The 24,515-nt window shown below is 43.6% G+C and overlaps 1 protein-coding gene across 2 annotated transcripts in view; it reads left to right on the top strand.

The window, feature by feature from the left end:
- KLHL3 (kelch like family member 3) overlaps nucleotides 1-24,515 on the top strand; it is a 96,364-nt gene that overhangs the window by 11,301 nt on the left and 60,548 nt on the right. For both annotated transcript variants that reach the window (XM_065873368.1, XM_065873367.1), the window contains exons 2-3: nucleotides 4,689-4,795; nucleotides 16,763-16,884. In XM_065873368.1, coding sequence (XP_065729440.1) covers nucleotides 4,689-4,795; nucleotides 16,763-16,884 — 229 coding nt within the window. The remainder of the gene's footprint in view (nucleotides 1-4,688; nucleotides 4,796-16,762; nucleotides 16,885-24,515) is intronic.

Below are 24,515 nucleotides of genomic sequence, written 5' to 3'. Positions count from 1 at the left end.
TTCCTTTTTATTGCTGAATAATATTTCATTGTATGGATATACAGATTTGAGGCCATTTGGCTATTATGAATAATGCTGCTGTGAACATTCAGGTACAAGTTTTTGTGTGGATGTATGTTTTATTTCTCTTGGGAGTGGGATTCCTGGGTCAAATAACAACTCTGTGTTTAACCTTTTGAGGAACCGTCAGACTGTTTTCCACAGCAGCTGTACCACTTTACATTTCTATCAGCAGTGTATGAAGCTCCCAGTTTCTCCATATCCTCATCAACACTTGTTATTTTCTGTGTTTTTGATTATAACCATCCTAGTATGTGTGAGGAGTTATCTCATTGTGGTTTTGATTTACGTTTCTCTGATGACTAATGATGTTGAGCACCTTTTCATGTGATCATTGGCCATTTCTGTATCTTATTTGGAGAATGTCTATTAAGATACTTTGCCTGTTTTAAATTGGGTTATATGTCTACTTATTATTGAGTTGTAAAGTTTTTATGTATTCTAGATACAAGCTTCTTATCAGACATATGATTTACAAAGGTTTTCTTTCATTATGTAGGTTTTCTTCTCATTTTCCTGATGTCCTAAAGCACAAAAGTTATAAACTTTGATGTCTAATGTATCTTTTTTTTTGTTTGTGCTTTTGGTGTCCTATCTAACAAACCACTGCCTAATCCAAAGTCATGAAGATTTACCCCAATGTCTCTTCTAAGAGTTTTATAGTTTTAACTCTTACATTTAGGTCTTTGATCCATTTTGAGTTAATTTTTGTGTATGGTGTGAGGTAAGGGTCCAACTTCACTCTTCTGCATGTGGATATCCAGTTATCCTAGCAGCATTTGTTGAAAAGATTATTCTCTCCCGGTTGAATGGTCTTAGTATCCTTTTCAGAAATCAATTAACTGTGAATGTGAGGGTTTATTTTAAACTCTCAATTCTATTCTGTTGACCTATGTATCTATCCTTGTGCTATTACTACACTGTCTTTAGCTTTGTAGAGTTTTGAAATTGGGAAACCTGAGTTCTTCAACTCTGTTCTTTTTCAAGATTGTTTTGGCCATTCTAGGTCCCTTGCATTTACATTTGAATTTTAGGCTCAGCTTGTCACTTTCTGCAAAGAAGCCAGCTGGGAGTTTGATAGAAATTGTATTGTATCTGTAGAACATTTTGGGGGAGAATTGCCATCTTAACAGTATTAATCTTCCAATTCATGAACACTGGAGATCTTTCCACTTATTTAAGTCTTTAATTTACTTCAACTGTGTTTTATAGTTTTAGGGTATAGGTTTTGAATTTTTTTGTTAAATTTATTCCTAAAGTATTTTATTCTTTTTGATGCTATTGTAAATGGGATTTTAAAAATATCATTTTTGTATTGTTCACCGCAAGTGTACAGAAACACAGTTGATTTTTGTATATTGATCTTGTATTCTGCAACCTCCTTATACTCATTTATTTATTTTAGTAGTTTTTTAGTGGATTCCTTGGGATTTTATATGTACAAGATCGTGTCATTTGTGAAGAGAGATAGTTTTATTTCTTTCTTTCCAATTTGGATGCCCTTTATTTCATTTCCTTGCCTAATTGCCCTGGCTAGCCACCCTAATGTTATCTTACTTATCAGCAGTATTTGGTACAATTGATCATTCCTTCCTTTTTGTATCCCTGTCTTTACTTGGCTTCTTGGACATCACACTCTTTTGGTTTTCCTCCTATCCCACTGGCTGTTTTCTCATCTCTTTTGTTGGTTCTTCCCCTTTCCCCCAACTTCTTAACCATTTCCCACCTCTGAACTCCAGACCCTAGTATCCACTTGCCTACTTGACAGCCCCACTTAGATGTCCAAAAGGCAGCTCAAATTTACCATATCCAAAACTTACTCTAATCTTGACTGAAGTATTTTGTGGAAAAAAGGAAGAAAAGAAATACATATTCACTGAATGTTTACTATTAGCGCTATTCATTATCTTGTTTACAACACATATCAGTTCTATGATACTCAGGGGACATGAACCCTGGTCAGTTTGATTCCAGGGCCTGAGCTCCTTCCTAACAGCTCTACTCTATTTCCTACAAATCAGAGTATGTATAGCCCTACTTTTCTCTCCTCAAGACTGTCCTTTGGAGTAGTGTCTGATACTTCAGAAAAAAGGATCTCACAGGATCTCTGGTAATTGGAATTAGAAGTGCTTGTGAGCCATGCAGTGCTTGTAGAGCTGCCTCTTCCCTTTTCCCTGCATAGTGGAGACTGAGATGTCTCCAGTGTGTAGACAGGCTTTCCCACCACCTGGGAAAGCCTACCCTGACTTTGTGGCAAGTTTTTCTTGGTCACTCTCCCAGGTTAGAGTTTCTCTGGCCTTGAGATACACTTCCCACCTATCAGAGCTGCTCTCATTTATTTGCTTGACTGGATTCTCCATCTTTACTCCTCATTCCTTCTGGTCTCTTTCCCATTTGTTCAAGAATTATCAGCTCTTCTGGGTTTGTGTAAGATATCCTACTTTGACATTTGCTTGCCCATCACCTGGCACTGAAAATTTGCTCAGCATTTCTGACCCATCTGTGTCAACACTTTCCTTATTAAAATACTGGTTACCAAAAAAAATTACTTGTACTTTTAAATAGCAGTGATAACTCTGTTTTCTCCCCAGAATCTTTAATAGAAATGAAAATGTCCAAGCAGAGTCTATACTGTTGGGAATACATTTTTACAATATATTTTAATCATATTTAAACAAGCCTATTCTCAAGTAGCATCTGCAATCTCATTTGGTCCCCACGGTATATGTCCCAAGGCAGCTAAGAAAGATGAGAAAACTGATGGGGTCAATTTGTCCATGTTCTTGTAGCCTGTTGGGGCAGAGCCAGTTCTGTTCCCAGTTGAGCTGGTTTATTCTGATAAAGTTCGTGTGTAAGGTGTGCTGTTCACTGCAGGATGAGGTCCCACCCCCAGGTTTTGCCTCTTGGTGCTCAGGGGTCTCACCCTTCCCAGAAGCCCCCTCACTGGTACCTTATTCTATATGCTGAACCTTTCCTGGTCACCTTTCCCCATTGGAGATAACCTAGCTACTGTTTTTTCCCATTCTAAGTGTCAACCAATCATGAGGCATTATGGTACTGTACCTGGAGTCAGAACTAGTTCAAGACTAAGGCTTCTGTGGCTTTGGGCCACCTCTCTGAGCTTCATACATAGGGTAATCTCTAAGGGCATTTGTGGTTCTAGCCTTCCCAGGCTGTATGACTCTATTTCTCTGAAAAGTGAACCTGGACTAATGTCTGAATAGTTGGCAAGGGTTTAATATGCTATACCAGGGAGAGCAAATATGTAGCTTCTCTTCCATCTATTAACCATGACATACTCATTATATTTATCTCATCCCTGTCACGTGGAACCCAGTCATGACCTCAGACTTCTCAATCCAGTATAGTGCGCTAAGTAACCACTACCAGTGGATCACAGTTGAAATGTGTTTATCTTCCCTGTCTTCCCTCCCACTTCTAGTGCTTTAATCTAAAGCAAGGACTAGTGGTGACCAGGATACTACAGAAGTTAAGAGCATGGGTTCTTGGGTTCAGCTGCTTATATTCAAATCCTGCATCCACTGCTCCCTTTCTGTATGACCTTGGGAAAGTTACTTAACTTCTCTGGGCCTCAGTTTCCCTTTTTAGTAATATGGGGCATAACAGTAGTCATACTTCATAGGGTTGTAGAGAGGGTTAAATGAAATAATATGTATTAAAAAAAGTGCTTAGAACAGTGCCTGGCACATGTAACTCAAGAAATGTTGACTATTGTATTGATAATAGCCAGGATAAGAACTTGAAAGGCTGGTAGAGGAAAAATTCTTGGATTGATAGGGCTTGTGGTACCCTTTCAGTCTTCAAAGTAGTCAAATATTCATTCTGTTTCTGAGTGTGGATTGATCCTATTTAAAATTTCATTATTTATTTAGTAAAAGTTTAGGGCCTACTGTGTGCTATGCATCCAGCTGGGTGTCTAGGATATAACAGTGAACAAGTCCTTTTTAAAGTTCATAGTGTATGGGGGTGACAAACAAGTAAAAATGTAGTTACAGTTTTCTTAATAATTGCAGTAATTGGAGTTTGCCCAGGGTCTTTAGGGAGCACTGTGTGTACCGGCGGAGTCTTTTTGATGTTAGTGTTAAACCTGGGTGGGAAGAAACATACCTGAGTCCTCCAGATCTGGCTGGCCTCTTACCAGTGTTTCACAGGCAGTGGGCTCCTTGGGGAAGAGTTAATACCTGTTCTAGCTGGTGGCACACCTCAGTGGCCTGCTCATGCTCCTTGGCATTCATTCAGTTACTCAGCTAACAGCCCAAAGCTTTTCCCACTGCTCCTTGAACTGCTGTCCCCCTTTCTCAGTCATAGCCTGTAGAGTTGCGGAGCAGAGATGTGAAGACAAATGAAGGAGCCCTGAATTTGCAGCTACACAGTAGTTAGATCTCTACAGAGTTGAGTGCCTTAGGAAAGCCTGAATGTGGGGCTTATTAGGGACTTGGAAAAGTTGATGAGTCCATCTCCCTGCCTAACTTAAGATATGGTAGGTCTGTATGACAACCGTGGTGATAGTATGGAATGTGGAGGGTGGGGGAGAAAAAATACCCTTGTGTGGCTGGGGGTGGGAGTTGGTGCTGTGACCCATCCTTTCTCCCACTGGTGTCTTGCAGCAAACAGCTATTGTGTGACGTGGTAATTGTGGCAGAAGATGTTGAGATAGAAGCCCACCGTGTGGTCCTGGCAGCCTGCAGCCCCTACTTCTGTGCGATGTTCACAGGTATGGTGAGGGGCAAACAATAACCCATGGTTGTGGGGCTGCAGCCCCACTGGGAGAATATTGAGGGTGGTGGCATGAGAGGGGGGAGGAAAGAAGGCTGTGACGCCCACCCTGCGGAGCTCCTGTGTGCCAGATTCTTTGCTTTGCACCGTGGAGATGCAAAGCACCATGACAGGCCCTCAGCTAGGCGAGTCAAGCATGCAGCCTCTATTGCAGTTAACTCTGTAGCATCATATAGTCTATGAATTCTCAGACTTTGTCATGCATCATAATCATGTCAGGGAGCTGGTTAGACATGTAGACTCTTGGCTTCATCCCCAGGCTTCTGAGCTATCATTTTGCAGATGGGGGACCCTGAGGCTGAGAGAAAGGAAGGGACTTGCCTGAGGTCACACGGTGAATGAGTGGAACTTGGCTTCTGGATGCCTGGCCCAGGGCTGGCTGGCCTAGCTGGCCCACATCTTATTATTCCTTAGCTGTTCTTTCCAGGCAGGGACCTTGAGTCTCCTCTAACCTTTATAGGAATGTGGTAGAGTTGGCAGAATTGATGGTGGGGCTTGGGGTGGGGAGAGTAAGACAGAGGTATATTCACCATCTGCATTCAGTTTCAGTACCTTTGCCAACTTTCCAGGGAGTCCCTGTTTCCTGAACATGCCAAATAGCCTTGTCCAACTATTGCACGTGTATTATTTCTAAGACTGAATTCCCTGAAACGCATGGGCTGAGCTTCTTGTCTGCAGTACCTCACAGCACCTCCCCTGAGCCAGGTGCAGGCAGTGCTGTATCCATCACTGCTGACTGAAAGCCAGCTGGATGAGGTCAGGTGTCTCTTCCACACACTTATCTGTACCCTGTGCTTCCTCTGAGTGTGGTCACTACCACTCTAAATGCTCATCTGTTTCCTGGGGTTTGAGGTGGTCATGCTCTGGGGTCTCATGTACCTGCTGCTTCTCACCCTGTATCAAATGTTGCCTCCTCTCTGACCACCTGAGCCGTAGTTCACCACTAGGTCTCTTTCTATTCCATAACCTGACTCTATTTTTTTCATAACATTTATCACTGTCTGAAAATCGTATTGGTTGGTTGTTTATATATTTTTTACCTGTGTCTCCTTACTGGAGTATCAGTTCCATGAAGACAGGGATCTTGTTAGATTTGTTTGTTTCTGTACCCTGAGTACCTGGTACATAATAGGACTAAAATATTGTTTTAATGAACAAAATGTCTCCTACCCTTGATTGTGAGCTTTGGGTGCTTGCGGATTATGTCTTATGTCTTGTCACTGTTGAATCCTTAGCGCCCACCCCAGGGCCTGATGTTTAGGAGACTGAATAAGTGAAGGTTAAATGAATGAATGTGGTGTTGCTAAGGATGGGTGAGTGCAGGCACATCTTTGCTGAATAGGCTCTTGCCCTTTTCCTGATATAGTACAAAGCCTGTGCTGGGCAGGAGTGGTTCTTGGTGGGGCGGGGAGTACTTAGCACTTGGCGTTTGGAGAATTCCTCACATGTATGTCCCCCTTGGCTCATCATGTGAAGGACCTGGCCTCAACTTGGAGCAGTGCTTTTGCTAAGTGGACCAAGCCACACTTACCTCACTTTGAGCCTTGGGCCAGGAATGCCACAGTGAAGCCTGGAAAACCAGCTAATTTCACTACCTGGAAATTTTGAGCCACGTTCTCTTTGGAGTAGCCTCAAACTCTAGTAGTAAGGTTTTTATTTCTTTTTTTGTCCTTGTCCTTCATCCGTCCCTTTCTTTTAAAATAATTTATCTTGTCTACAATAGTTATTTAGCTGCAACTTCAGTAGATAGTTCTGCCAGTCATTCTTCTCTGTTTGTGTGGTTTGGAAAGTCCAGTGTTGAGAGAGGAGTCTATTTGAATTACAATAAATTGTACTGTTGGCTCCACTTTTTGCTCATGAACTTGCCTCTGGGGGTAGTGGAAGTGCCTAGCAAAACAAGGTGATTTTAAAAAGGGAGAGAAAAGGTGCTTCTGGATCAGGTTTTGGATTCTGGTAATTGAAGGGAAGAGGGAATCAAGAGAAGAAAGCAGTCTAATATGTTGCCTAGCCCAAGCTTTCCACTGATTCTGGTTACCATCCATTCTTCCCTCCTTCCTTCCATCCATCCATTCATCCATCATCTGTCTGTCTGTGCATCCATCCACCCACCCACCTACCTATCCATCTACTCATCCAAACACTATTCACATATGTTCATTGTAGAATAAAAATTAGAAAATGTGAGCAAGCAAAAAAAATACATGTAATACATTTACTCTTGTGATAGCTTATGGTTCTCTTTACTATTACTACTTATCTCATTACTTCCTCACTGTCTGATTTGCCTGGTCAGTCATAAACTTTATGAGGGTAAAAACTGTACCTTTTAAATTTACTGCTATGTCCCTGCTGCCTAGCGTGATCTTACGTACAGTAGGTGCTCAATGAAAATTTGCTTAATTGAACTTAGCGCTATATTGTCAATATATTTTCATGGCAATGAAATCACATCTACATCATTATTTTAATGGCCGCATAAGATTCCATCATATGTATCCGAATTGAAAATCCATTTCCTTATTGGTTGGAAATTATAGTTCTTTCTAATATTTTGCTATTGTAAATAATGCTAAAATGGGCATCCTTGCAACTTAGTCTTTACTTACATTCCTGATTATTTCCTTAGATCCCTAGAATAAAAAATACTTGGTTAAAGTGTGTGCACATTTTGAATTCTTGTGAGACACGTGCCTCAGTTCCACAACACTTAGAACAGTTGTACCAGCTTATGCTTCCATCGGCGGTACATCAGATTCATGTATTTCTGAGGCCCGTTGGTTTTGCTTAAACCTTGGTAAACAGGTACAAAAAAAAAAGTAACATGGCAAAATTTTGTTCTAATTATCAGGTTCAGCTTCAAAATGCATAAAATTAGTAATGAAAAGGCCCAGCTGACTCGTGTTGAGTCCATTTCTATCAGCATGTTTAAAGCCCCAAAGAAAAGGAAATACATGTGACTTTCTTCTGACTTGAGTAGTATGATTAAGATCTTTTACTGAGGCTTAAAGTGTTTTTATTTTTTTGTCCTCTGAGTTCATATTGCCCAAATGTCCTGTGATGGTTCCAAATACCAGCTCCACTCCTTGACCATATCCTTCCCAGAATAACTTGTAATAAGCGTGAAACTGAGGTCTGAGTGCCCACAGAAGAGTGTCCAAAGGCAGCCAACCTGTGAGAAGATCTGGGATGGGCAGTCACCTGAGTTGCTCTCCACTCCTTCAGCATAGTGAGATTGGAGAGGCCAGAAGGGCTGGTCTTGTCCTCCTTTTCTCTGTGAGTATGGAATACTTAAAATTCCCCTTGATCCCATCCCCCCATCTAGCACCTCCATCCCAGGGGAAGATAAGTTCCCCAAAATAGCCCAGTCAGTTTTTTTTCCCTCCTTCTGTCATGCCCTTTTCTATGTGTTCTGTGTACTATAGTGTTTATACTCCATATGGATCCCTTCATGTCATCCAAAACTTTGAAAACAATCCCATTTTATGGTGTTAAAAGAACCAAGTTCTAAAGAATATGTGGACTAAGTGTCTTAGGCTCATCACATGGCTAAAAGACATTTGAACTCCATCCCAAAAGAAGCCCTGGAAGTGAGCTGTCCCATCTTCTGGCTCTGTTGTGCTACATGCAGCAGCTGATTAAATTGGCTTTGTTTTTTTATTTGTTTTTATTTTTCTATCTATTTAGGCTCCACTGGGTCTTCGTTGTGGCACGTGGGATCTTCGTTGTGGCATATGGATCTTTTAGTTGTGGCATGCAGACTTTTAGTTGTGACATGGGAACTTCTTAGTTGCAGCATGTGGACTCTTAGCTGCGGCATGTGAACTCTTAGTTGTGGCATGCATGCGGCATCTAGTTCCCCGAGTAGGGATTGAACCCGGGGCCCTTGCATTGGGAGTGCAGAGTCTTACCCACTGGACTACCAGGGAAGCCCCGGCTTTGTTTTTTTAAAGAAAAGTTACTGTCCAGTTTTTATTAGATGTAGGCTGATATTCAACTGGTGTCTTTGAACATATGGTGAACAGAAATAGGGAGGAGAGTCAGGAATGTGCTGGAGGTAAGAGGCAAGGGGCTTGGAATGTAAGCACCAACTAGCCTCAAGCAGAAAAATTAGGGCCTGGCCCTCTTACCTCCAGGCATGCACTCATCCCATAGAACCATTGTTTCACCCTTTCTTTATGCCTGACTCTGCCAGGCCCTGGCCTATGTCTGTGTTCTGAGTGTTTGTATGATGTATTGATGTTTTTGAAGATCTTTGCATAACATGCAGTTTAGCAAGACTTAATCCAAGGCAGTGGGGCAGGGAGGGAGGGAGCACTAGGGAGTAGAATCCTTTCTTTGTATAAAGAGGGCCTTGAGAGATTAGTCGGAGTAGATAGGGTCTGGTTTCCGAGGGTTTTGCCTCTAAGGAAATGGCGAGTTTTTCAGGAATTGATTTGGATGTAGTTCAACATAGGCCTCTGTAGTGTCTAGGAAAAGAGACCACTATTCAGACACTCACCAGCACCCATTAAGGTGCAACTGATTTGACCAAGATGATCTGCGGTAGACTTGTCTGGACTTGGAGTAGCTCAGCCTTGAAATTTAGATCATCATTGGAGAGGATCACTGGTAAGAAATGTTTTATGAATGTTCATAGAGGAGGTTTGGAGTTATTGATGCAGAGGCCTCTTTGCTAAGGATTAAACACAGGGGTGGTAATGCCACCTTGCATTGGGAGATGGTGTGGTGTCTTGGAAAGGGCTTTGGAGCCATCGTGACCTGACTCCAGCACCTGATCGGTTTGTAGGGAATTCACTTAACCTCTATGATCCTGTTTGCTTATTTATGAGACTGCAATAACAACAATAAAACAATAATAACAATAACCAGGGAACAGATACAGGTAAGGGAAATAAGGCACCCAATACAGAATACGTACTTAATAAACTTTACTCTTATTATGTGTAGAGCACATCATAGTTTACAGAGCTCATGTGGATGTGTGGGGTGGCTCTGATACCAGCCGCCCTGATGGTGGTTAGGGTTGATATGAAACATCTCTGTTTCATATCAGGAAGGCATTTCCTTCCTGACTTGGTGCTCCATGTGCCTCTAGCTGAGCAGAAAGACCTTTCCAAGTGGAGGAAGGATGAGATTCCAGGGAGGTTGAGTGCTGGGGTGATATCCATCATTGCAGCTCTGTTGAATCCTGCTGCCACAGTTCTCAGACTCTCATTATCTCCTTTGACTCTCACATAGCCTTGGCTTAAAGGCAGGGCCGGGAATGTCCTTACTTTACAGGAGACAGAGGTCAGCCTTTTGCAGTTAAATGGCATAGGCTGCTCACCTGCAGGAGGTTTAGCTGGGATTCAGGGACATGACAGGGTATTTCTTTTTCTCATGTGATGTTAACATGTGACATAGGTCTCAGCTTTAGCTAAATGAGTTGGCAACCCAGATATTAGGACTTAGACAGATGAAGGTTAGTGGTAAGAGAGTTTAATAACCATCTTAACAGCCATGCAGGATCACTGTGCAAAGGATAAGGACCTTCTGTTTTCTTTTTACCCAGATCATGAAATTAAATTAAAACAGTAAGGATTCAGCTGAGGAGTGAGGAAGAGTTCCATAACACAAGGCTTCCTGAATGCACTTTTTCTTGCCTTTGCCATACAGCTTTGTAGGGGTGGTTGGTGGTCTATGTCTGGTCCTTCAGAAAGACTTCACAGCCACTCTACCATTCCTTTCTCACTCTTGAGACTTCTTTGGCTGAATAATAGGGTTGGGTTTATATCAGTGACCTAGAGGATGAGCCAGTGATTTCATAGCCTTCCTAAGTCTTCTGTGATGGTGAAAGGTTTTCCCTCCTGGCTCCTCAAGATGCACCTCCTCCCTCCTGTTCCCCCTTGGGCAGTCTTCCACCTAAAAAGAGCTCTGTTGTGCATGTGGTGTGCTTGCTATGTCGAGAACCATGACTTGCTTTCCTGGGCTCTTTATGGTTCTTGGAGACTTCTAGGTGCAAGGTCTTAAAGTAGAGCCTGAGGATTTAAAGAAGTTCAAGACACAGACCCTTAGTCCAGGCTGCCATCATCTTTCACCTAATTTACTGCAGCAGCTTTCTAATTGGTCAACCTGCCTCCTATTTTGTTCCCTCACCCCCAACCCATTTTCTATGCTGTAGCTTTAGTGATCTTTCCAAAATAAAAAATATGATGTATCCCTTACTTGCTTAAAGTCTGTCAAGGGCTCCCCATTGCCCTTAGAATGAAGTCTAAACTTCTCAGCATGGCCCACAAGACCCTCAAGTGGTCCAGACCCTGCTTATATCTCCAGCTCCTCTCCCCCTTCCTCCTTTTTCATGCTGTGCTTCTGCCAGACTCAACTTCTTATGGTCCCAGAATAGGTCATGCTCTTTCTTACCTCCGAACCTTTACATACACTACTCTATCTGCCTGGAATATTCTTCCCTCATACTCACTGCTCTTCTGAACAACCATGACTCCTCCAGATCTCATGTTAGATCAGTGGTTCTTAACCATTATGAATCAGTCTGATGAAAACAATGGATTCTTTCCACAAAAAATAGTAAATGTGTGCTCCTGTGTGCTCATCATTTTGCATACAATTCAGGGTATAGGCTTCCCTGCTTAAGAACCTTTTAAGCTGAACCTCCTTTTCTAGCATTTAACATACTTTGTAATTGTTGGTTTACTTATCCCTCTTTCTACTAGACTGAGCTCCATGAGGGCAGGGAACATGACTTGTTCACCACTGTGTCCTCTGGGCCTTGCCCATGGGGACTGTTTGATACATGTTTGTTGAGTGAATGAATGAACAAATATCTGCCCTTGAGTAGATCATGATCTGTCTGGAAGAACAGGATATGTTGTTAACAGAGGACAAAAGATGTGCAACAAACAGACATTTTCTTTTTTTTCTTTCTTTAATTCAAGTATAGTTGCTGTACAATATTATATAAGTTACAGGTGTACAATATAGTGATTCACAATTTTTAAAGTTTATACTCCATTTATAGTTATTATAAAATATTGACTGGGCTTCCCTGGTGGCGCAGTGGTTAAGCATACACCTGCCAGTGCAGGGGACATGGGTTCGAGCCCTGGTCCGGGAAGATCCCACATGCTACGGAGCAGCTAAGCCCGTGCGCCACAACCACTGAGCCTGTGCTCTAGGGCCCGCATGCTACAACTACTGAAGCCCACGTGCCCAGAGCCCGTGCTCTGCAACAAGAGAAGCCACTGCAATGAGAAGCCCGCACACCACACCAAAAGTAGCCCCTGCTTGTTGCAACTAGAGAAAGCCCACGCGCAGCAACAAAGACCCAATGCAGCCAAAATAAATAAATAAATACATAAATAAATAAAATATTGACTGTATTCCCTGTGTTGTACAATATATCCTTGTAGCTTATTTTATACCTAATAGTTTGTACCTCTTCATCTCCTACCCTATATTGCCCCTCCCCACTTCCTTCTCCGCAGTAGTAACCACTAGTTTGTTCTCTATATCTGTGAGTCTGCTTCTTTTTTGTTGTATTCACTAATTTGTTATATGTTTTAGATTTCACATATAAGTGATGTCAAACAGAATTTGTCTTTGTCTGACTTATTTTGCTTATTATAATACCCTCCAAGTCCATCCATGTTGCTGCAAATGGCAAAATTTCATTCTTTTTAATGGCTGAGTAGTATTCCATTGTGTATATAAACCACATCTTCTTTATCTACTCATCTGTTGATTGACGCTTTGGTTGCTTCCATATCTTGGCAATTGTAAATAATGTTGCTGTGAACATTGAGATGCATGTATCTTTTCAAATTAGTGTTTTGGGTTTTGTTTTTTTTTTTTTTTTGATGTATACCAAGGAATGGAATTCCTGGGTCATATGGTAGTTCTATTTTTAGTTTTTTGAGAAACCTCCATACTGTTTTCCACAGTGGCTGCACCAATTTACATTCCCACCAACAGTGGTAGGAGGCTTCCCTTTTCTCCACATTCTCACCAGCATTTGTTATTTGTGTTCTTTTTGATGATAGCCATCCTGACAGGTGTGAGATGATACCTCATTGTGGTTTTGATTTGCATTTCACTGATGAATAGTGATGTTGAACATCTTTTCATGTGCCTGTTGGCCATCTGCATTTCCTCTTTTCTGAAAGTTCAGAGTCTGAAGTGGCTGGGCTGGGCCTCTTGAGAAAAACCAGCAGAACAGGTCTCTTGGGTTGACCTTGAATAGAGAAGGACTTATTGGGCTTATGTTCTGTTCTCTAGAAATATTTGTCAAAGTAGTGGAGGTGAGTGAAGTAGTAAGAATGACCAAGCCTTTGATGATTTCTCCCTCTTTAGAATTATCAGAGTCTGTGGATTTATGAGATGTCAAAAGAAAGCCTCTCTTCTTTCTTTCTTTCCCTGTACCAACAAATATTTTTTCAGTGCTTGTTATATGTCACGCACTTTGTTAGGTGTTGAGGACAAGATCCCATCTCTCTTCTTTCTTGCTTACTGGGTAATAAGTATAAGTTGGCTCAGAATTTGGACATAGGCTTTGTTTGGGAATACTTTTATCAAAGCCATTAGTTGGGGCCAGTTAAATTAGTTAAATTATAGAGGGATTTATTAGAAATGACATGAGGTCTAGAGTTAGGCCACGGTTCAGATCCCAGCCCTGCATCTTACTAGCTGTGTGCAAGTGCCTCTTGATATGCCAGTTCTATAATTTGTAAAATGGAAGTAATGTCTAGTACCTCCTGGGGTCATTGCAAGGACTAGATGAAATAATGTGTGTAAACCCTGAGGGCCTGCATGTAGTAGCAACTATTATTACTGCCACTTTCAGGATTTGTTTAAACTGGTGTCTTAGTTTGGTGCAGTGATTTCTACTGCTTCATAGAGATATTAAATTGCATTTTATGAGTGCTTATGATTTATATAGGTCTCCTATTTCCTATAAGGTAAATTTCTCAGAAAATACATGTCTTTGAGGCCCTAGGTTTTCTTTCTTTTTTTTTTTTTTCATTTTTTCCATCCTTGTTGGAGTTTTAAGTACTTAATGTAGAAATTAGAAACTTTTGATTCACATAAAGAAGCAAGAAAAAAAATCTCCCAAAGTCCCACCATCTAGAAAACTGTGTCTTAATGTTTTTTGGACATTTGAGACTGATGAAAATGATTTGTTCATCCCCTCAGAAAATCAGACTTTTGCCCACATATACAAATGTTTTCATGCAATTTCAGGAGTTTCCATTTGTTTACCCCCAAGTTATAAAACCCTAAGCAGACTCCCAAGCTCTAATTCCATAGAGAGAAAGCAATCAGGCCAGGCTCTGATTTCACACTCACTAAGGGCTTCTGAGTCTCTTGGTTCTTGCAGTCAGGTTGCTGGTTGCTCATTTTTCTAAGGTCCAAGTTTTTTTTTTTATTATTTAATTTATTTATATATTTATTTATTTATTGGGTGTTGGGTCTTCGTTGCTGCGCGTGGGCTTTCTCTAGTTGCGGTGAGCGGGGGCTACTCTTGGTTGCCATGTGCGGACTTTTCATTGCAGTGACTTCTCTTGTAGAGGAGCACGGGCTCTAGAGCGCAGGCTCAGTAGTTGAGGTGCACGGGCTTAGTTGCCCCGCCGCATGGGGCATCTTCCCGGATCAGGGCTCGAGCCCGCATCCTCTGCGTTGGCAGGCGGATTCTTAACCACTGCGTCACCAGGGAAGTCCCTTTAAGGTCCAAGTTCTTAAACTAATAATTGGCTATCTTTGATGATCTTTTGCAATATAATTACCAACTGGACCTTTATTTGTGAATGTCTTAGTAGCTGTTTGGAGAGATGAATTTAACTTCTGATTTCCTTACGTGTATGTTCTTTTTTTTTTTTTTTCTTCTTTTTTGTGGTACGCGGGCCTCTCACTGTTGTGGCCTCTCCCGTTGCGGAGCACAGGCTCCGGACGCGCAGGCTCAGTGACCATGGCTCACGGGCCTAGCTGCTCCACGGCATGTGGGATCTTCCCGGACCGGGGTACAAACCTGTGTCCCCTGCATCGGCAGGCGGACTCTCAACCACTGCACCACCAGGGAAACCCGCGTGTATGTTCTTGTTTGTTTTAGAGTAAATTCAAGAAAAGATTGTGAGAGCCTGTTTTATAGGTAGAGGAGAAGCCCACCGTCTTTTCCTGTTTCCTCTTTGCCTCTTCGTCCTGTCTCAGGGCTCTTTGTGCTGAAGACTTTTCACTGGCTTCTACTACAGTCAGAGAGAAGAGAGAACCAACTGGAGGTCTCTGGGCTACCTGATCTGGCAGCAGTGGGAGCCAGCAACGTCTGGAATAGGTCCCCCGCCCCCACCTTTCCTCCCTGTTCAGAGTCATTCATATCTAGAACTGTGTCAGGGTGGGAACTGGGGATTGGTGGAGGAATCATGTGCAGTCCATGCAGCTTGGAGGTGGGCGTCTGCAGCCCACATGCTGTACTGTACTTTATTTCTTGGCTCCAGTGCACAGATTCCACAGAGAGAAAACAACTGCCCAGGCTCAGTTTTCACACTCACATAAGGACTTCTGAATCCCTGTTTCTAGTAGTCATGTTGCCCTTCATTTCAGTCTACAAAGACACATGTCTTGCCTGTCTTTTCCTTCTGAAATCAGCAGCCCTTGTTGAAGGAGCCTGGCTCTAGATAGAACTGTGCACTGTATAGAGAGGGCAGGCTGAAGTCAGGGGCCTCGGGACTGCACATGTGGTGTCACTGCTGCCCTAGTTCACAGGCCTCTGTCTTCTCTTTTTTGGATTATTGTCAGGGCCTCCCATCTGTTCTCCCTGCCTCTGATCCAGCTTCCACCAGTACATCCAGAATTTCATTCAAAGACACCCATCTGTTGATGTCATTCCCTCATTTAAAACCTTTCAGTGGTGCTACTCTTAGGATAAAGTGCAAACTCATTTGCATGGTTTGCCGGGCTCTGCAAGTCCTGGCCCCTGTCTGCCTCTCCAGCCTCCTTCCTCTCACTGTCACCCCATGTACCAGCCGTGCTGCCCTCTCACTGTTCCCCACATTTATACTTTTGACACTTTTCTGTCTTTGCACTGACGATTCCTGCATCCAGCTCGTCCTTCCTCACCTCTGCTGCATGAGGAATACCCAGCTCAAATGTGACCTCCTATTAGGATGCCTTCCTGGATTCCCCAGACAGCGTTTGTTGCTCTATCATCTGCATTCTTGGGATTCAATACACCATAGTGATTACAAGTGTGGGGCTCTAGAGTCAGACTCCCTGCTTTCAATCCCAGCCTGGCCCCTTCCTAGATGTATGACTGTAGGCAAAATGAATTACCTACACTCCTGTGCCTCAGTTTCTTCACCTGTAATATGGGGATGATATTAATAACACTCATAGGTTGTTGATTAAAATAGGCAACAGTTTAAAGTGCTTAGCACAGTGCTTGGCCAGAGTTAGCACTCAATAATTGTTTTTTTAAGAAATTGTTGTTCTATTGGTACTTTGCATATACCTCTATTAAGCTCTTATCATCTCATATATTTTTATATATATGCCCTACTAGAACAGGTGCTCCTTCTTGAGGACAGGTGCATATCTCATTCACTTTCCCTGGCCCCCGTGTACAAGTTTGTAGTAACTTGGTTGAATGCTTTATCACGTATAGATTTGCCTTCAGAGTGGAAATGGGCAACAGATAGAGTGGGGAATGCTTGAAATTGAGTTTGTGGATGATCACAGACCCAGAGTTGTTGTGACCTTGATGTCAGCTGGTCTATCTTCCTCTGTGCCTGAGCCCTTCTGCTGCCTCCGGGAACACAGACAGTGCTTTTATGTTGCCAAGACAGGGCAGGAGGCCATGTGAAAGTTAAGCACACCCTAGGCACCAAGTTCATGTCCATTTTGTTTTTGTTTTGAACTGTAGGTGACATGTCTGAGAGTAAAGCCAAGAAGATAGAAATCAAGGATGTGGATGGGCAGACCCTGAGTAAGCTGATTGACTACATCTATACGGCCGAGATTGAGGTGACTGAAGAGAACGTCCAGGTAAACTCAGCTCCAACTAATAGCTCAGTGTATTGTATATTCAGGGCCCACTGTTTTACATCATCATTTCATTTAACCCTCACAACAACTCAGTTGGTAACTGGAGAGGAAACTGAAGCTCCAGAGAGAGTAGGTGACTTGCCCTGGGTCACATGGCCAGGGTGAATGACCGTCAAACTCCTGCCTGCCTGACCATGGGACCCACGTTCTTAACCACTAGGCCAAAATCCCTCTGAATGAGCTTGGGCTGCAGAGCAGAAAGTCTTTAACTCATGCTGGTTTAAAGTGTTGGTAAAGGAAGAATTAAGAAGCCTGTGTGATCCCTCTTCTCCTCAGTCATTATCTCATCTCAGGGATTTTGAGTATTGGCTTGTGAGGCTGTTAAAAGTTTTTCTTGTCTCACTGTTCGTCAGCGAAATGCCTCTGAGCCTGTGGAGGTGCCAAGCACCAGGCTTGAGTGTCAGTAGGGGCATGTTGCTCTGAGACATGTTGTCTGTGCCTTTTCCTCCTTTCGCCGCCCTGCCCTCATCCCAAGCCATCTGGAGCCTTGAAATAGGAGCCAGTGAAGACACTGCTTCACCCAAAGGTGTGGATCTTTACTGTGGGGACGTGAGACATCAGCGTCATGCTTCAGAAGGGAAGATGGTTGAGGGTGTGGCCCACGCTGGAACCCTATGAGTCACTAGGCCAAATACAGACGCAGGATACACTATTTCTTGTCATTAAGGATTTTACTGTTTAATTAAAGTAATGGAAATTGTGTGGGATATGGAGGTTTTTTCTTCCTTCTTTTTTTTTTTTAAAGCAAAATTTCACCTTAGTTAGGTGAATAGGCCGATACCTCTCTGGTGACCAAAATACCTATTTCCCTTATCCAGAACACCATCCCCTTTTCTAGGATTGAGGTATTTGGGAGGCCGAATTGATAATCATGTATTGATTCCATTTGGCCCAGATGTTTGAGTGCCTCTTACATGCCAGACACTTTATTGGGCACTGTGTTTGTACCAGTGAGCAGAGGTCATTCCATTGTCTGCTTTCATGGAATTTGTGGTCTAGGGGTGAAGATGGACACTCATCAAATAAGCACACAAGTAATGTTTATGCACAAATTGTGGTAAGTCCTTTGAAGGAAAGGAACAATTTGGATGAAGGAGGGAATCTAGGAAGGGCTCTTTCAGGAGATAAGATTTGAGCTGAGGACTGCAGGATGAGTGGAAGTTAGCTTGGTGTGGTGAACGGTACTCTGCTGGGGGTGTCAGGGCACAGGCAGACTGATGGTCTGAGGCACCCTGCATTTGGGCCTGCAGAGCCTGCCCCAATGTACAGACTGCTTTTGTCTCTGGACCCTAGACAGACTTTTGGGTGGCATAGTTTCTACAGTGATCTGGTATAATCCTCCCCTGCCCTTTTAAAATTGAGGTTTATTTTATACACAATAAAATGCATAGCCATTCCATTATTTCTGGTCTTTCCCATCCAGAGTAGAGTGGGCGAGGTCATGGTTACATACTAGGTCTAGCAGCAGAATTTAAACAGCTGAATGACTTTTGGGGCAGTAACAGTAAGTGCAAAGTAATTTAGTATAAAATATGTATAGGGCATGTATGGAAAAAAATTTTTTTAATGGGTGATAGTGATTTCAAATCACCATGACATTTAAATTCATTTAGGTACTTTTGAGACTGATATAAATATTGAGATTCACAAAATGCCAGAAATTACATCCTTTCAACTCTAATGAATAATGCTAGATGTCAACCTAAAAATATGCAGGTGTATAAATAATTTTTTAAAATCTTGCATTAGGGTATATCAGTAACTCATTAATCATACAGTGTGGTAGGCAGAATAGTAGCCCCCAAAGATGTTCGTGTCCTAACCCCTGGAATTTTGTGAATGTGTTAGGGTGAATGTCAGAGGAATTAATATTGCAGATGGAATTAATGTTGCTAATCAGCTGAACATGTGATGGGAGATTAGCTTGGATTATCTAGGTGGGCTCAGTGTAATAGCTAGGGGTATTTAAATCGAAGAGGGAGGTGGAATGAGAGAACTAGAGCGATGTGACCTGGCAAGGATTCAGTTTGATGTTTCTGGCCTTGAAGATAGGGAGGCCATGAGCCAAGGAATGTGGGTGCCTCTAGAAGCCTGAAGGGCAAGGAAACGTATTCTCCCTCAGAACCTCCAGAAGGAGCTCACCTCTGCTGACACCTTGATTTTAGCCTGGTGAAACCCATTTGGGACTTCCGACTTCCAGATGTAAGAAAATAAATTTTTTGTTGTTTTAGGTCACTAAAACAAAACAAAAACAAACAAACTTAAAACACTGTTTAGGGGAGATTGTAGAATTGTATAATTGGAACCAGCTTTTTTCTCCCTTTTCTACATGTGTTTATTTAATAAACTTTTTTTCCCTGTAAAGTACAAAGTGTTTAAAAGCTTAGGTAGTTAGAAGATGTTCCATTCTGGATCCTTTTTGCCTGGCTGGGTATTTATCTTTGCAACTTTGGTTTAACCCAGTGGTGGTCTCTATAGCACCAGTTACCTTAAGGCAGGTAGCAACAGATAGGGTAATCGGAGGACTCTGGAGAAAATGGCGTCACCATTACTTTTAAAAACTACTTTGTAGGGGTCGTGGGGAGGGAGCCAGCGTGAAGACGTGCAGCTTCAGAGGGCATGCAGAACTAAAGATGAGGCAGGAATCAAGTCTGAATGGAGACCTGGGTCCAGGCCTCAGCTTTGACGTTCATTCACACAGTACTCTTATTCTTGCCTTTTCCCACTGCAGGGGTTCAGTCTTCTGACTGTAAAGTGAGGGCATGGGACTCTGACCTCTGATCAGAGAAGACTCTTACTCTGCCAGCCTCTGGTTTGTTCTGCTTCCTTTCTACTAGAGCTTCTCTGATACCGTCCCTGACATGCTGCCTCAAGGATCAGTTTTCTCATCTGTAAAACAGGAATCATAATAGTACCCATTCTGTTGGGTGGTCATGAGTTAGACTGTCTGCCTTCAAACCTTGACTCCACCATTTTCTAGCTGTGTGACTCCAAGAAGGTCCTTAACCTCTCTGTGCCTCAGTATTCTTGTCTGTATTATGGGCATAATAATTGTAATTAACCTCATAGGGTTGGCATGAAGGTTAAATGAATTACTATAGGTAAAGCACTTAGAGGAGTGCCACCCTGTGCCAACAGACAGTATGGGCACAGAGAGCACTGTGAACACAGAAGCTTTTTCATCAAGGAGCACATAGTCTGAAGGTGGAGACAGGTGGCCAGGCAAATGCATGCCCTCCAGTGTGGTAGGGGCCAGGGTGGAGGTACCCAGGAAGCAGGCAATGGTCATCACCCCCTTGATGAGGATGGTCAGGGCAGGCCTCAATGAGGAAGTGTTGGGTGTGCTGGGTCTTGAAGGAAGGTCTGGGAGGTCAGGCCTGCCTCCTCTTCCACCTGTCTGTGTCCCTGCTGGCGTGTGAGCCCCTGGAGGGGCCTGTTGCATTCATTTGTATGTGGGAGTAGGCTGCATGTTCAGGGGCTCCCCTGAGAAGCACAATGTGGAACCTTCAGGAAACTGCATTGTTTGGAATCAGTCAGATACATGAACTATTTTCCTTTTTATCCCTCACTTTAAACTATGGTTTGGTCAGGGGTGACCTTGGGGGAGAACAAAACAAAAAAAGTTGAGAAGAGAAAGTTTAGATGAAAATGTGGTTGCTTCTTATGCTGTGGTGTACCTGCTGAGAGTTGCTCACAAGCTGTGAGGACAGTGTGTGTTGAGGATTTGGTGCACTGAGGCGGTGAGCATGGAGGCACCTGGGGAAACAAGGGTCAGAGACTTGGGGCTTGGTTAAGTGACCGGGAGATGATGCCCTAAATCTCTTCCCAGCCACACATACCTTGGAGAGTCTGAGCTGCCCTTCTATGGTGGAGGTAACAAGTCGTAACTGTTACTTATTGATACTCATTGTAAGACAAACATGTGTTGATTATTTCACATGCATTATTTCATTTAATTATCGTAACCATCACTAGAAGGTTGTACTATGATTCTTCTCTTACAGTTGAAGGAACTGATGCTCCAAGGGGTTAAGTGGGTAGTACCCACGGTCACACAGGTAGTAAGGGGTGGAGTTGGGGTTTGAATCCAGCTCTCTCCAGCTCACTGTGCCCTGTTGATGTGGTCAACTCAAGTTTCTTGTTAAATGAATGATCAGAATCTTGACTTCAGCTCGTAATAATTAATAATAATAAAAACCAGTTTAACTGACGAATTCCTATGCACTAAACACTGGGTTAGCTGCTTTAAATGTATTATCTCATTTGAGCCCAACAACAAGCCTTTAAGGCAGTACTATTATTTTCATTTTACTGTTGAGGAGTCAGAGGTACAGAGAGGTTAAGTAATTTGCCTTTAGTCACATGGCTGGTAAGTAGAGAAGTCAATATTCTAAGTGACACTATACTTCAATAAAAAAATTTTTAAAATATTCTAAGTGACACATTTAATCACAGTACTGTTTTGCTAGCTCTCCTGTTCATCTATCTGTACACCTCTCTCTCCCTGTCTTCTTTCTCTCAGTAGATTTTTATTTAGCACTATTTCTGTGCCAGGCCTCATGCCTGGTGCTGGCAGAGGCAGACCCCCTGCTGTGTGGTGTGGGCAGAGGCCCTGGGTAGCCTTGCCACCTGGTCCTCTGGCTGGTACCCTTCCTCTGTGCATGGCCCTGCCTCTCTGAAATTCCAGGAGTAGGTGCATTCTGAGGCAGGGCATTTCCTTTTGTTTTTGTTAAAGGAAACTAAACTCTGTGACGGGATATCCTCTGCTGTGTTTTCATGTTATCCGAGGGAGAGGAAAAAAAACAAAACAGCGCCTGCATGTGAAAAATGGAGGGAAGCCATTTGCAAGCTGGAGGGGAACCTGTAAACTCTCTGCTGAGGGTCATTCCAGGGCCTGTTTTCCCAGAACCAAAATGCTGAGACGGCAAGAGGCAAGCTGAAAGCTTTTAACCCAGGGTCGTCTTCTCTTCCTGCGGCGATTCCAGCCAACTGCTCCTTCTCAGGTCTCAACCTCCTTCCAGGGGCCAAGCAGCACGGCCCTAGGGATTCCACCAGGACAGTCTTGCTTCCAAGCTGAGGACCTGAGTTTGGCCTCTTGTTCCTAATCTTGTTACTGCTGCCACTTGAGGGAGTCGAGTTGCAGGCAAGATAAGAGAAGAGGAAATCCTCTCTTAGCCCTTGTTGTGGGAGAGGGAAGCAAAGACCACCTCCTGGACGTTTTTCTCTCTCTTTTCTTTTGCAGCCTCTGGGGATTTGTGTTGACTCGCCTTGTGTGCAGCCCCCAGAGCCCTACTGGACCAGGCCCCTGTTTATCCCTGAGACTCAGCATTTGAGCAGTGATACATCCTCCAGCCTCTAAACCCTCCTCAGCATTCTGAATCCCTTTGCTTTTCTTCATGCCTTCCTGTATGAAGCAAGTGGATCGCAGCATAAGATCAAAGAGAAAGGAGGGAAGGGGCAATTAGAGAAACCACCAGCCCCGCTCATTTTGGGAAGTCACCTTGGGAATGCTTTCGGGCAGAAGTGGACCCAAAGAGGATGGGAGGAGGGTGTGTGGAGAGGTGGAAAGCCTGATCATTTTTGTCTGCGAAGTGGGTTTTGTGAACAGTAGGAAAGTTGAAAGCTGTGTGGGTAGCTCTATCCAGGGAGGTTCTAAAAACTGAAAGTATAATCTAAGGAATGTGTTCAGAAAGTATTTATTATTTCATTTCTTTGGATGGTTGTCACGAGCTTGAAAAATTAAGCCCCAAACTGTGGCTGTCATTGTGGGGGAGAAGAGGACAGGGAGGCGGGGGAGGCGTGTGTCCCTGGCATGATCGCATCTTGGCTTGGCGGGTATGCAATCTGGGGGCGGATTGGACTCTCAGAAATTCCTCCTCTGCGGACCTAAAGGGCTGCTGTCCATTTCGGCCTCTAATCACACCTGACCCTTGGGGGCTTGCCACGCCCGAAGTAGGGTGTATGCTGGACAGCATTGGATTACTCCTCTCCACCAGGGTTTCTTAGTGTAACTGGATACAAGTTTCTGGTCTCTGGGGTAAACAACCAGCCCAGTTTGCCCAGGATTGAGGGCTCTCCTGGGACACAGGACTTTGAGTGCTAAAACTGGCAAAGTTTGAGCAAACCAGGATGGTTGGTCAACCTATGGCCCTAACTCTAGGGTTTATAGCTGGTGCTGGTCAGGGCGGGTGTCATGGAGGTCATTTGGGGGTTTGGAACACGACTTTCCATTCCTGGTATGTATTCAGCAAGAATGGTTAATGGTTCTCCACTTAACTCTCAGGGAGAGACTAATCTGGTCCTGGAATCTGTTTGGCTAGGCTGAGCAAGCTCACAGGTTAATTGAGTTTCCCAGTTTATGGCTGCTCCGTGGGGACATGGCTGTCTAGTGGGGATGGAGCTCAGGTGGTCAGATTTGGAGCCTGGCTATGTTCACTTACGGTCTCAAAGTCTGCAGAACGGGTGATCTTATCTTTTTCCTTCTCTGGAATGAATCAGTGGTTCAGAAAATACCAAGGACAGGATGGTAATTTACTGTTGTATTGCTGGGGACATAGGGTAGTGGAAGAGAGAGGGCAGAGGAAGGAGAGAGGAGATGTTTTCTAGAATTTGGCTCTCGTGAGGGAGAGGTTTAAGCCTGCAGGTAGGAAGAGCTTCCCTTTGAGAGCAGGCTTTTAAGCTTGGGAGCAGGACCACTGTTAGTGGAGGCTCTTGGTGGCATCTGTGTGTGGGCAGGAATGAGGAAGGGTGGCTAACTGCCCCAGTTTTTGCACTGAAAGTCCTGTGTCCTGGGAAACTCTTCAGTCTGGGGCAAACCTGGATGGCTGGTTACCCTAGTGGTGGGACAAGGCCCAAGAATGGGCAGTGGGGCAGAGATTTTGGCCTTAGCCTATGGAGGTGAGGAGGGCTAGAGATGAGGCTCAGAGCTGTTTTTGGAGACCGTCAGCCTCCAGAATTTAAATCACTCAAAAAACAAAAAACAAAAAACAAAAAACTTTTGTAGTGCCCTGAGTCAAGAAATCAAATGCATCTGCAGCCCTTGTCTTCCTGGGCAAGCCCGTGTGGATGGGAATACCTGGAGTCTGGCTGGCCCAGACACTCTCCCTGAGAGTCAGGGGGGCAGCTGAGAGCAAAGGCCCAGGACACGGGGGTTGTTTTGGGGTTAAATGGATGCTGGGGGTCCCTGAGCGATACAGTCTCAAGCCAAACTGTTCTGCTCTGATTTTTTTTTTTCTGAATTTCTTTTTGTTAAGTCACTCTCAGAACATCTACCCCTCCCACAGGGTCGGGAGGGAGGGGTAGCAGAGCTGGTGTCAAGAAGGACTCTGACAACGATCATGGTTTTTGATCCAAGGGCAGGCTTTGGCAGCTGTGGCAAAGTCCTAGGGAGCTTGACCAGGGCTGACAGTCTGAGCACCCATCTGGCCTGTTCAAGCTAGTCTTCCCTGGCTTTTAGGAAAGACACATGCACACACACCTGAGCAGAAACTATTTCTGTCTTCCAGGATACAGTATAAATACTCATGTGTCTCATGACCTTTTAAAAGGAAACTTAGCTCTCCTTTTGCTGA

The sequence above is a fragment of the Phocoena phocoena genome, chromosome 3, assembly GCF_963924675.1.
Source record: "Phocoena phocoena chromosome 3, mPhoPho1.1, whole genome shotgun sequence".
Lineage (NCBI taxonomy): Eukaryota > Metazoa > Chordata > Mammalia > Artiodactyla > Phocoenidae > Phocoena > Phocoena phocoena.
This window is presented reverse-complemented; position numbering and strand designations above follow the sequence as displayed.